The sequence below is a fragment of the Strix uralensis genome, chromosome 3 (assembly GCF_047716275.1).
Source record: "Strix uralensis isolate ZFMK-TIS-50842 chromosome 3, bStrUra1, whole genome shotgun sequence".
Lineage (NCBI taxonomy): Eukaryota > Metazoa > Chordata > Aves > Strigiformes > Strigidae > Strix > Strix uralensis.
This window is the reverse complement of record NC_133974.1, coordinates 33,671,769-33,685,470: the sequence shown is the minus strand read 5'-3', so window position 1 is coordinate 33,685,470 and position 13,702 is coordinate 33,671,769. Positions and strand designations below refer to the sequence as shown.

General features: G+C 37.1%; 1 protein-coding gene across 11 annotated transcripts in view; it reads right to left on the bottom strand.

Moving 5' to 3' along the window:
- FAM135A (family with sequence similarity 135 member A) overlaps positions 1-13,702 on the bottom strand; it is a 94,348-nt gene that overhangs the window by 25,858 nt on the left and 54,788 nt on the right. For 10 of the 11 annotated variants that reach the window (XR_012628038.1, XM_074861817.1, XM_074861819.1 and 7 more), the window contains 5 exons: positions 7,877-7,950; positions 7,421-7,575; positions 4,850-7,166; positions 2,622-2,782; positions 235-326 (listed from right to left, as the gene is read on the bottom strand). Coding sequence is in view for 9 of the 11 variants with exons in the window: in XM_074861817.1 (XP_074717918.1) it covers positions 235-326; positions 2,622-2,782; positions 4,850-7,166; positions 7,421-7,575; positions 7,877-7,950 (2,799 nt within the window). In the remaining 2 variants the exon portion in view is untranslated. Of the gene's footprint in view, positions 1-51; positions 114-234; positions 327-2,621; positions 2,783-4,849; positions 7,167-7,420; positions 7,576-7,876; positions 7,951-13,702 lie in introns of all 11 variants that reach the window. The other variant, XR_012628039.1, reaches the window with a different exon arrangement.

Genomic DNA, 13,702 nt, shown 5'->3' with positions numbered 1-13,702 from the left:
CAGTACACACAACAAAATGGAAGCAACAGAAGTTACTCCTTATATATTTACCTTCAATATCATACTAGGCTTTGTAATTACTTTAATGAAAGCCACAGATCAAATCATGGATTCTGTGAGAATACAATAAAAAGATACAGAATGTGGTAAACTGCAACACAATAGTGCCATTAAATAAACATGTCTGAAGATGTACACTGTTTATTGGTTTACAAAACTTTTGTTGCCAAATACCTGATTCCTTTCGGACATAAGAAAATCTATTCTTCCTCCAGGCAGCCCTAGCTCAATGTAAGTCTTCACTAGTCTTAGATCTGCACTGTTACCTTAAAAGGAAAAACAATCAAGAGTTAGAAACTGCAATGTTAACTTGCAATAAAAGCACTTAGAATACTGAAATGAACCTACAGCACAACTTTATATTTAAACACAGCTAATGATATTCTCAGCCCTAATCAAAATTCAGTAAGACTCAGGAAGATAAACTGCAATGCCAAATGCAGTAACAAAACAGTCTATAAAAATGACATTCAATGCAGACACTGTTCTAAAAAAGCAAGGATTTCGGAAGTCGTGTTTGATTTTGTTTTAGCATCGAACAAATACATAGCACTGTGAACATTACATTCTTGAAAACCTAATTAATTTTGATAAAAGTCAATTAAAGAACTCAGAGCTAGCTTAAAGAATTCAGTGAAGGAGCAAGGAATAAGGGCAAGTCATAAACATTTTCACAGCATAAAAAGACAGAGTGGACTGTTAGCAGATAAAGATACATTTAGACTGATACCCAAGCCAACAAATGCTAGTTTAACTAGCATCCTGAAGATTTCTCTACATCAATGATCATGTATGCTTTTGAAGAAAGAGTACCCTTTCTGCCTTAATTAGAGAACAAGATTTTTATTTAAATCTGTTAGTAAAGAACTTGTACGAACTTGCCATTTCATAAGAAAATTCTAACTATATGGATTTTTCTAAGGCTTCAAAGACATTTGGTTTTTAACAACAGTTTTTTTGGCCAAGTTAACTCTTGTGTCAATTCTAGGCACGCAATAGCACTTGAACATCTATGCTAGTAAGGAGGAATACTCTGTTGTAAAAGTGCTTAACGAAGGCTGCTTTCTGTCCAGAGGAAGAAAGAAAAGCTATTGTTATTTTATTTTTAACTTAGGAATTTTAAAAATTAACAAGAAGGCTGTGCAGTGTTGGTCCAGTCCACTATTCTACCCTACCGCCCTCTTGCGTCTCCTTACATTGTTAATTTAAGAAGCTTCTCAAAAGATGACAAAAGCTTTCTGATGGCAGAAAGCTATGAATATCTTAACTAGAGGCGATACTGTTTCTTCACATGCACATATGCTTTGAACTAAAAGAAGGTGAATACATTCAAGCTATTTAAACTTTCCAATCCTTTCAGTTAGCAAGAGATTTTCTCATTTGTACTATAGTAGAGTCTTCGTTCTTGGAAATATTCAAAAACCCAATGGGGTTGGGTCCTGGGCAACCTCCTGTAGGTGACCCTGCTTTGAACAGGGGAGATGGACTAGACAATCTCCAGAGATCCCTTCCAACCTCAACCATGCTGTGATTCAGTAATCTAACCTTTTAGAACCTTATAAACACTTGACCATATGTTATATATACTATTTTTTTTTCCTAACAAGATACACATATTTTATTCTCCTTGACAATGTAGCATTACTAATTCTAAACAAAACTGTTTTGTTAGTAATTCTATTACCGCAATACAGACAAATACTTACATGATATAAAAAACTGGAAGATGCATCTAATGTGAACTACGGCATAAATGGATTTATGTGCACGAAAGTTTTACTAAAGACAAATGTTACATTGTGCTGGTTTCAGCCGGAATAGAGTTACTTTTCTTCATAGCATGGAGCTATGTTATGTGCTGAAAAGTATTGATAATACAGGGATGTTTTCACTACTGCTGAGCAGTGCTTACACAGAATCAAGGCCTTTTCTGCTTCTCACACCACCCACCAGCGAGTGGGCTGGGGGTGCAGCACAAGAAGTTGGGAGGGGACAATGCTGGGACAGCTGATCCCAACTGACCAAAGGGATATCCCATACCATGGGATGTCACGCTGAGCATATAAAGCTGGAGGAAGAAGGCAGTGGGGGATGTTCAGAGTTAGGGTGTTTGCCTTTCCAAGTACGCGTTAAGCATGATGGAGCCCTGCTTTACTGGAGATGGCTGAACACCTGCCTGCCGATGGGAAGTGGTGAATGAATTCCTTCTTTTGCTTTGCTTGCGTGGACAGTTTTTGCTTTACCTGTTAAACTGCCTTTATCTCAACCCACGAGTTTTCTCACTTTTACCCTTCTGATTCTCTTCCCCATCCCACCAGGGGTGAGTGAGTGGCTGGGTGCTGCTTAGTTGGCGGCTGGGGTTAAACTGCAACATACATAAAATTCTTAATTGAAACAATTCTATGGAACACATTGTCAAATGCAGTATACAGTGTCAAATTCCCATTTTCCTCCAGTGAATCTATTTCAGAAGTGTTCCATTCAGAGTTCAAATAACAAAAGCTAAACCTGACTGCTAAACTGAACTGCTATCTCACTCAGTATCACATTTCCCAGCTTACCATCTAGGCCATGGACACAGACTATAAGATGTATTCCTTCTTCTGAACAGTCATCCTCTTCCATACTGAAATAAGGTATTGAAGAAGCCAGTTTGAAAACATCACTATACATAAATCCAGGAAGTTTAAGTTGCTTCAATTCTTCTTTAGCCTGTAGGAAACTGGAACAAAACCATATTTATGACATAACATTTACTACTGCCAGGCAAACGTAGGGTCTCCTAAGATAGAGTTTTCTACTGTCTTTTTAGTTTGTCTTCTATGTAATTGATACAAAGGAAAAAAATATTTATGAAATTACTATTTTCACAGAACAAGCCAGTTCCTCAAAATATTTTTTATTGCAGCTTCCTACAGCCCCTTTTCCTCTGTAACAAAAACCATACCCCAAGCTCTACTCTCTTCTCTCCTTTGAACATCTCTACAAAGTGTGAAATATTTCTGAAATCACCGGAGATTCTGGGTTAGTTCTGGTCTTGAGCAAGGAACAGCTTTGTTTAAATGCAGTAACAATATTACAGGAATTACAACCAATCAGAAGTCAAGGTAAAGATTTCCACTGACTTCTGATAATTCTCACCAAACTTAAAACCTATTTCCTAGGTCAGCAGAGAGCTGGAGCCAGTACTGTAAGTGCTAACCTGAAAGTCCCTCTGGTAGGCCGAATAACTGATACTTGCTTCAGAAGAAGCCAGATCTGGACCTCTGATCTTTTACATATGAAGGCATACACTATACAGTTTCTAATAGCTGAGCTCCCTACATGCTAGGAGTTCCTTGTGTTCCTCCCTTTCCTCCCCTTCCCTTAATTTTTTTGTGTATGACCTTCCCACATAATTAATTGCTTATCAGTTTCCCTGCAGCACTTCAAGCCTTGTGCTTTCTTATGCTTCTTTCCCTCCTTAATCTGTCTGTTCTGCACCATCCCTCACAGCATCACGTTGTATCCCATCCGTCTGCTTACTGTTTTCCTCCCATTCTACTTTTTGTTCTCTGCTTTCCCCCCAGCTTTATCTTTAGCTCATTCCTCACTAACTGGCAAGAACAAGCCTCAGTGAAGTCAGCCTAAACAGAAACCACTGCAGGCAGTTGGTCTTATCACTCCACAGCAGAAGTTACTTAGTTTGTACTCAAGGCATGTTTTCTGAACTGAATGTACCAAGGTTGGTTCTCTATGGAGCAGATCGTGCCCTCTGGAATCTCAGTTATCCCACGCTCTGGGAGACTCTGCTTTCCCCAAGGCCAAGTCTTTGATTTTACTCCAAGTTCCATCTTTCTTTTATTGTTACAGAGCACACTAAATAGTCTCTGCTTTTCATCCCTCCCATTCCACACCAGTACCCACTCTCCAGTATTTCAGAAACTACTTTTCTGTCCGCTTCTAAACTGTTTTCCTCCACCACTGCTCAACCCTTCCTCCTGTTCTCAGCTGCTTACCACAGACTATCTGGTCTTTTATCTCTTCTGCCTGCTTAGCATTCTCCTTGTTTCTACCTCTCTTCTAAGCTTTCTTCTTTCTGACATCAACGTTTTACTTCCATTACAACACATTAAGCTGCTCCTTCCCATATTCAGTCAGCAGCAGGGGTTATCAGGGAAACTCTTATGTTTACAGCAAGAGGAGGTGCAATCTGGGATCCCTGATGTTCCTCTACATTTGGCTTTCCTGGTATCCAAACTGCAGTGTAATTTAGAGCAGAATGGTCTCTGAGGAGTTTTATTTTGGATATTTGAAGTTAAGATTGAAAAATAAGGCTGTCATCTTGGGCTGCACTGCACATTTGCTTTGCTTAACTAATTAGATGGACAACCAGTTACAGAATGTTTTTGTTTTTATGTTTTTAAACGCAAAGCATATTTTCCTATGCTTGCTATTCTAACAGCTTCCATTTCATAAAACACCATTTTTATGCTCAGTAGCCATTATGACATCATTTTTCAGCTGAATGATTATTTTTTAAAAAGGAACATTATTAGAAAAAAAAAAAATCATGCTTTGCTTGGAGTTTGCCAAACCACAGGAAATTACAAGATAACTGACAGAAGGAATTCAGTGCTAACACAGTTTCTCTCTCAACATCTAAAACGTGATGTTACTTGAGTATGCAGAATCCACAAGCCACAGTCCTGGGGGCACTCTAGAGCCTAACGACACTTTGGTCCCCCTTTTATACTATATTAACATAATTTCTAAAAGTAAAAAACATTGTTTTAAAACAATCACTTACGCTAACATTTGAGGTTTCGGGGAGCTTTCATACCAGGAAACAGATGAAGCTGAGCTGTAGGATGTGCTGCCTGGCTGTTGTGTAATTGCATCAGATTTATTCCTTGAAGAACAGATAACATTGCAAGGAGAGTCTCTCAGAGAAGAAGGAAAAGACAGACAACCAGGAGTACAGACAGGAGGCATAGCCCTTCCGTCTCGCAGATGTCCGCTATCAATCCTTTCAGATCTCCGGGCTCTCTCTTCTGCTGAGCCATGATCCTGGTCAGCACTGGAAGCTCCATCTAATATACTATAGTCTGATTCTTCATAATACCCGTTTTCAATCATTTCTTGATCCTCCTCTTCTTCCTCATCTTGTTGGGAAGAGCAAATAATTTGTTTTCCATATGCTTCCTTTTGAGGGCTAACAGGATTGCTGTTGTCCATAGGCCAAATATCTGAAATATCTGTGCTGCTTCGAGAGCCAAAATAGTTTTCAACAAGCCCTTGCTTTACCATGTCAGTACTACTGGTTGGAGAAGGATTATCTGTACCTGTTTCACTTTTACCTACTGACAGTTCTTCAGCTGTCTCCTTTAGTTCTAAAGGCTCGTTATGTTTTCCTTCACTTGTTTTTTCAACCTCATACACTGCCTTTACAGATGAAGAACCTGAAACGACAGATGGCTCACCCATACAAGTAATTTCCAAATGCAAATTAACTGTTTCTTCTGTAGTGTTAAGATGCCTTTCAAGGTCCTGAGAGTCCTTGCAGGTTGTGCCAAGGTCTGCTTGTGGGCTGTAACTTTTCACATCAGTAGATGTATCCTCATCTGAAACAACTAAGTGTAAAAGATCTTTTGTTCCTGAGAGCAAGGAATGTATAGACAGAGTTTTGTCATCTGAGTGCCCTGAAAATACAACACAATGTTGCTGTAAATTGGTGTTTGATTTTTTACTGTCATCACATTTTGGCAAGTCAATTGCCCCGAGATCCAATACCGTTTTGCTGTCACTTAACTGGCATTCAGGTACAATAGATATCTTTGAATTCTCATCAGGTGACAGCTCATCATCATCTGAAGGCAGAGAATTTATGGATGTCAGGGATGACTGTATTTCACTTACAGCGCTAGTACTCTCAGTGCAATGGCTTTCTATTGCGTTTTTTACAGCACAGTCTGGTTTTAGTAAAAGCTGAGGAAATACTCTCTCACCATTGTATGCACTTTGCCCTTGAACATTTTCAAAAACCTGATCAGGATTGGGGTGAGTTGCAAAAGAACTTGGTTCACTTTCTACACCTGAATCTGAAAACCTAGAAGAAGCATATGTCACACTAACATCTGGTAATTTAGTTATGTCTCCACTTGCAGAAAGTTGACTTTCTTTTGTAGAGACAGTAGGCTGATTACTTTTCATTTTTGTCAACATGTCACTGGTATGTCGGAAGTTTCTTTCGTGGACATCTTCTTTTTCAAGCACTGGTTCCTGTTCTCCTGAATTCAATTTATTTCCAGATTCTGAAGACTGAATATTGGGTGTCTGCAAATTCTCTCCTTGCACTCCATCTTGTGGAAACTCAGCCCATGATCCAATGTGAACAGTTACTTTTTCCCCTTCATAGGGATTCTTATTACTTGGTTTGACCTCAATTGTCCTGACTCCTGAGGAAGCTGGCTGACCTCCATGACAACATTCAAGTGTCCCTCTGGGTTGTAGACTACTATCTGCTTGTATAGTTTCAGAACCTGTCTGGGAGATAGTAAGCCTACCAAAAATAGCCTCATTTTCACAGCGCACAGGGCTACCCGAATCTGGTTGGACACCTTCAATCTTGACAGTCTTTTCCTCAGTTCCAGATGGCAAAAAGGGAAGTTCTCTTTGACTTATTTGCCTGGTACAGGTCTTTGTATCACAAGGAAATCCACCTAATGCAGGGTCCAGCCCTTCGTTAGCATTGCACGAAGGCCTGCCTTCTGAGCTTCTAGAGGCATCTTCCAGTGCTGCACTTTTCAAACATTTGTAGCCTACTAGGACCACAGAGTCCTTAGAGTTCTGTTTCACAACTTTTTTTGTGTTTTCAGGTTTCATTGTCTTCATAAGCTTAGTAACCTTAACTTTGGATTTATTTGCATCTTCATTTTTTCCTTTCAATGTTTTTGTTAGCATCTTTTCACTTTCTGAATGCCAAAGGTTGGACGCACCTGCAGGTCTTATTTTCAGTTCCGGACTAGTAAAGCCAGCTACAAAACCTTCTTCAGCTTCAAATTTATCCAGTTTATTGGATTCTGACCTTGGAAGACTCTGTACTACCAACCAGGGTACATCCAGATCTTTCACCAAAAAAAGCAAGGGGGCGGGGGGGAGAAAAAGGATTGTTTAAAACAAGATTATGCAGGTAACTGAAGTTATAAACCACTAGTAATTATAGAACTTTACACATCTTCAAAACTCAAACTAAAGAAACATTTCCTAGCAAATAAATGTACTCCTTTAAAGCCAGCAAGAAGTGTAACAAAAAATACTCAGGTTTTACATAGTTTTTGCTCATTTCTTCAAAAAGAAAACTGCACTGTGAAGTGTTTACCTTCAGTAATTGAATCTAAATACCGATCTTCAAAGATTATGGGCAATGAGTTCATATCTCCATCTAGTTCACTGCATTCAATAGGGAGGGGTGGAAGAGAACTGCAGAAAGAAGTGTTTTTGATAGCTGCACACATCTGTAGATGACTTTGAGCACTGAAAAAAAGGAAGTAGTCCTACATGAAAAAAACAGAACTGTTTATTTTTACATTAACAGAAATTAGCAGTATCTTAATTCACTTTAGTAGAAGCTTTTCTACTAATGTTATTTAATAGCTTTAATAGTTATTTAATAACTTCTTATATAACATCCATTAAAAAAATTCAAATTTATATTTAGAACATAAGTTTCTTTTCAACTTGTTATATAAGTGTTTTTGCAAGACAGTACTTCTACATAAGCTACAGAATAATAGTACGACACGCTACATACTGTGCACTTCAAAAGGCTACTCACTGTAGCTCTTGATAGGCAAGGGCAGCTTGCCTAGGATGCTCAAGACAAAAGAATGCTTCTGCAAATCTGCGCACCTGCAAGATCCAGATAAAGTTAGAGCTTATTTTATATTATATACAATTTTTGAAAATCCACCAGCATTCCTACACAGCAGTGTTATTAACTTGTTATAGACAGTTACTTTTTTTTAAATGTTCATTCTGAGTGGGAGGACACAGAATACCACAGACAAGACTAGCAACTGAAATGAGAATTTTAACTTATGCACTGGATGACTGAGGGGAATTGTATTCAACTGTCAGCTGAAAACTTGATTACCATGAAATCAATTATTCAAATCAGGCTCACCTGAAAAAAGAACACAACAAAAATATTACGAGACATTTCAGTGAGAAGAATACTATGAGAAATTTCAATGAGAAGAAAGGAAATGACTGACTTATGGACACCTCTGAATATGTCTGAGGATTACCTTCAGAAGCAGAAACCCATTAGATACTCTGCAGTCTTAAAGCACAGAGCAGTATGTTTTTCAAACTTTCCATGAATACTTTCTAGCCCACAGTAAACTACTGTGCAAAAAAATCTTTTGTCAAGATTTCAGCTGCAAATGACAAAGACAATAACAAAATGTATGCTAATTACAAGCAGTTTATTCAAGACAATTGTATGCCTGAAGTCAATAAACCATACAATACTAAAATGGTATTTTATAACATGGGGAGCGTATTTTTTTATCATCAAATACATAGTGTGGAAATAGAGTGTGAATTATACAACAATTTACTACAAATAAAAACATAATCAGTGTATTGAAAATGCAGTATCTAGAAACCCCAAAGTTAAGGTTTTGCAAGATGAGACTTCTCACATTTCTATTATTACATAAAAATATTAGTTCAATCTAGATGCATTTTTAGAACTTTGATTTTTGCAACTGCCCCATTACCTGCATCCAAAAAAATGCAATTCAATGCAGTATGAGAACATCTTGTTTATTGCAACAAGACGTATAAAAACAAGAATGTGCTGTACAGTGGCTGTTGGCAACTGTCTATGCATTAACTCGGGCATAAACGTCAATTTGTTTATATCAAAACAAAATTTCTATCCCACTTTGAGAACCACATATGCAGCTAGTCTACTTAATCATTTATTTACCAACCACCTCCCAGCCCCCTACTCCTTTATTTCTTCAGTATACTCTGGGTCTTCCTCTTAAGTATCTAATCGCCCAAACAGACAGTCAGAGTTTGCAGTGTATCTGGCGGAGCAGGCATCAGACCTCGTTCAGTCCCTCAGCTCTCACTTCACTCAGAGCTGCAGCCAGCATCCATGTCCACCCTGAGCACCGACATGGCACTAGGAAAACTGTGTGCATAAGCTTTTGTTGAGAGATAAACACTTACAGGAGAGTTAGTTTTCCCTCCTGATACACTGCCCAGTATACTTTTAGAGTACTGCTTGGATGAAGTTTTACATTCTGTAGCTTCTACTTTTTACTCTTTTTCCTTTTAATAAAGAAAAACTTAAAAAAAAAATTGCTCCAAGGTGCTTAAGAAAAAAAAAAAAACAACCCACAAACATTAAAACTCCAATTTCTGACCTGCACTAGAAGCTGAAAGTCCTGTACCAAACTCCCAGAATTCAATTTACTGTATTATATGAAATTAATCTCAATCATAACATCATCTGTGAATAGTCACAGAAAATGTTTTGAAGTAAAAAGAAAACACTAAATTCGATACTTTCTTGTAAATGCAACTTCCACTCTCAGCAGTGACCAGACACACACACACAAAAGATGTATCTGCTTTCCTTCAGAAATTATGTCAGGAGTTTATGGGATTATGTGGGATTAGAATCTGTGTTCCTATGCACTTCTCTGCATTTTCCCAGCTGGCTTTTCCAAACAGACCAAGTACATGATTTTGTCAGAGCCAGTCCTCAACCTTTCCCCCAGAAAGGGAGAAGACTGTTACACAATAGACTTAGAGACAATCTTACAAGTTAAAAACTAGATTTTAGAGCAATTGATCATGAAGAGTGGACTAATTATTGTTCTAAACTAAGCAATTTAAAGATGAATTAAAGATCCTAATCCATCAGGTAATAGGAAATAAAATAGTAACAGGAATATTGCTCAATTTGTAGATGTTTGTGGTTCAAGTCAAGGACAGAGCATAAAGCTGTTTTCCAGGGGGCAAGCAAGGTGGTTTTGACTTCAGATGTGAGCAATCACTTCATCACATAAAGTTATATGGAGACCAGATCTTTAGAATTCTGCTACTCTTTCAAACAGAAAGGGAAGACTTTTTTTTGTTTGCAATAAATCCCATTCATAATTGTTTAAGTAATTCCAGTGCTTCTGAAGAAAATCTGATTACCAGCTCCAGACAGCTCTTAGCATAATAGCAACGGTATAAAACTAGTTGAAAGCAAGCTCTGAAAGCCTACATAAATCAATATTAAAGAGAGAAAAAAAAAACCCAAACCAACAGTAGTTTATTATGTTTAATCAGTGCATAACTTACGGAAGGACCAATGCTTTGCCAGGATCCTGTTAAACAAGCTCTGCAGAACCAGAACGACTACCAGCTGGTGCTACTGACTTGGGCTGACTCCACAATGACATTGCAGGAGGAAATTGTATCTGCTACTCCTAATCCCTACAGACTTCCCAATATTATGTTTTTTATGGTCCTCTCAATGTAAACAGAAGAGGAGGAAAAAATCGGATAGAAAAACTGCCGTGGAATACATATTGAGTTCCTGCACATTTATGAGTAGCAGTCTGAGATCTTAGTTCTCAGTTTTCATACTTCAGGACTAATCAAACTGAAAGAAATCATTTCGTGAAAGCATGTTCAGACCTACCAGAAGATGTCACCATGGAACAAAGAGGTGAACTAGTTTAGTCTGCAAACTTTTTGGAATACAAAATAACATATTTCAAGCAGTGTTTTCAAGAAAATGCAATTGTAAAATTTACTAGTGTGATAATGTTGCTGATGGATGTTCCCGATTTTTTTATGTCCCGCTTAATATTCAAAGTATTTGAAACTAGTAAAATATTTAAATACTTAAATAAAGTAAAATTACTAAAATAATAATTTTAAATACTTGAAATATATTATTTCATTATAACCTTATTTTCTAGCAACACTTCAGCAGAAATACCTGTTTTATAAGCAGCTACACAAAGAGGGTGAAAGTCATGTGACCAAATACAGATGACAGGCATTTCTAGGGGGTATTTTAACACAAATATCTAAACCAGATTAATGACTCTCTAAAAGGGTTAATTTATCTTAGATTAATACTAAACTTTCCCAGGGAGATATTTCCTGTGAAGGGTATAGTCTGGAAATATTGCAAGATGAAAAGGTGTAATTAAAAGAGATTTAGCATCCAGTAGTGAATACATTAGATTTCCAAAGTAAAAAGGATTATTTAGAAGAATAGAATTTTGTATAGCACAAAAATCTTATTCCAGAAAGGACAGATACTCTCTCAAGAGGAGAATTAAGTAGGTCATCTCTCAAATTTCAACTAAATTCAGTAACCAGAAAGCCTGCATCATGTGATATGTGTAGATAACACATCCAGTGAAACATGATCAATGTAGGTTTTCCAAGAGAAGTTTATACAAACCCTCAGAATATAAATTCTCAAGAGATTATTAATACAAATTACAAATTATTGTACTAAGCACTGCAAAACAAGATCCAAAATCAACAACCAAACACACTCTTAGAAAAGTCAAGGCTCGAATTTACTATCTTTTTGATTTAAAGGTTTACTGAATTTATGGATTGCTGGCTCCTACTCTACTGCCATGTGGGAAGGCCAGTGGAGTTATGGTTTCTTACATAGATATTAATTACATATATTTGCAAAGTAGTTCCACAAGCTCTTCACATCTTGGAGTAGAGAAAACAAGTGTCACCTTCGCCAATTACTGTTTTTAAAATTAAGTAACATCACACTGCTGGTTCTCTGTAAGTTGGCTCAGGTAAAATTTCCTTCTCGATGCCATATTATTCGATTCTTAAAGAGTCGGCCTGCTTGCTCTTTGCTATCAGGCCCTAAATAAAGAGGTATTTAAGATTACCCATGTCCTGCATCTCCTTTTCAGTCTTTGATGTTTGGGTAGGTAATGAAGTACCCAGTAACTGCAGAACTCAATAAAAAAAAAAACAATTAGCCACTTCTTTCAAAAATAAAATTAGGTCACCTTTTTCAGTTATAAGAAGGGTACCTATGAGCTCAACTTAGAAAAGTTTATTTAGGCATAGTGACAGATAACAAAAGAAGTGGGCATAACAGCAACTCAAAAGGGAAAAGATGCAGGCATAAAATAAAACAATACCTTTTTTTTTTAAAGAAGGGAGGAAGGGAACTCCTATTTGAATTTTGTGCAAACTCAAAAGCATCACAGATATACTTTTCATATGCACAATATCTCATTTCACATAGTATAATAAACCACTTTGATTTACACTCCCTAAAATAACTGCAGTAAACTCACTAATTAAGGTATTTGAGAGCTAGAGAGAACGACTTACATCACAGGTTTTAAAAAGAACCACATTTAAGAACCTACATACACAATTATTAGCAGCATCTTTTCTTTTTTAAAAAATACTGGAGCAGTAAAAATGAAAACCTTAATACTTCTTTTGTTTTTATTAAATATATACTTGTACAAACACTAACATACCAGCAGTTGAATGCAAGTGCAGGTTAAGTGAAACGGTATTCTCATTTCCTACCTTTACCAGTTAACTTGAAGGATTCCAGAATGTATACAAAAAGCACAGAAAGGTAAGTAAGATTCATAAATAACCAGTAAAATGATCACACTTTCCTACATCCAGCATGTCTTAACAAATAAGCCTTGCGCTCTTACTGAAAGATTTCATTTATTCTCCAGAATAGGCCATTTCCACAACCATGATTCCCTCATTAAACAATGGGATTTATCAAGTCCGTACATAAGACCACAGTCCAAGTATCCTTCATAGGTTTCCCCTCCAGAACCAAAACAGAAATGGTTTTGATGCAAATGACACAAATGCTGGTGAGACAAATCAAATCTCTGAGAACTAAAGCCTTAAAATACACTTTGGTTTGGATTGTAACTATTACAAAGCACTAATAACATGTATTCTCATTAACCAGACCTTCTAACAAGCTCTCTGTAAATGGTTGTACAAGAAGCGCCTCCAGATAATCTCTTAAAATGACCTATTCCACAGTGTACATGAGATAAATGCACAGATGGTGATGTCAGACAGTAAAGATCCCAGGGCCAGCTGAAGATCAAGCTGTGTGTTTGACAAGTAGGGGCGGTGGGTGTCATTGTTTATTTGTTTTTGTTTTAATGAATCTTACTCTCTGAAAACATGTTAGGTTTCTTCAAATCCTTGGCCACAAAAGATGGGAGGGAAAAATATATTTATTAGAAAGTAAGGGTAATGCTTTAGTTCACACTTGAAAATATTTCACTATGGGAACCAGCACTGCTGTGGTTTTGCATGTAGAAAGCCCACAGCAACTGCATATATGCATATAGAGATCAACTCTGTGTGTAGGTACTCACTATATATATTTTTACACATATACACATAATCACATGCCAGATCCTTTCTGATACATCTCCTCTTTTTTAAAATCCCACTTAAGAGACTTTTCAAAGCTTATGAATGTTATACATTCTTAATTCAGAAGGAAATTACATTTTATTTTATGATGTAAGCAGGCAGGCTAAATACAGTAGGGAAGTAAAATGCAGAGTGGGCACTAGGCATGGCTCCTGCAGAA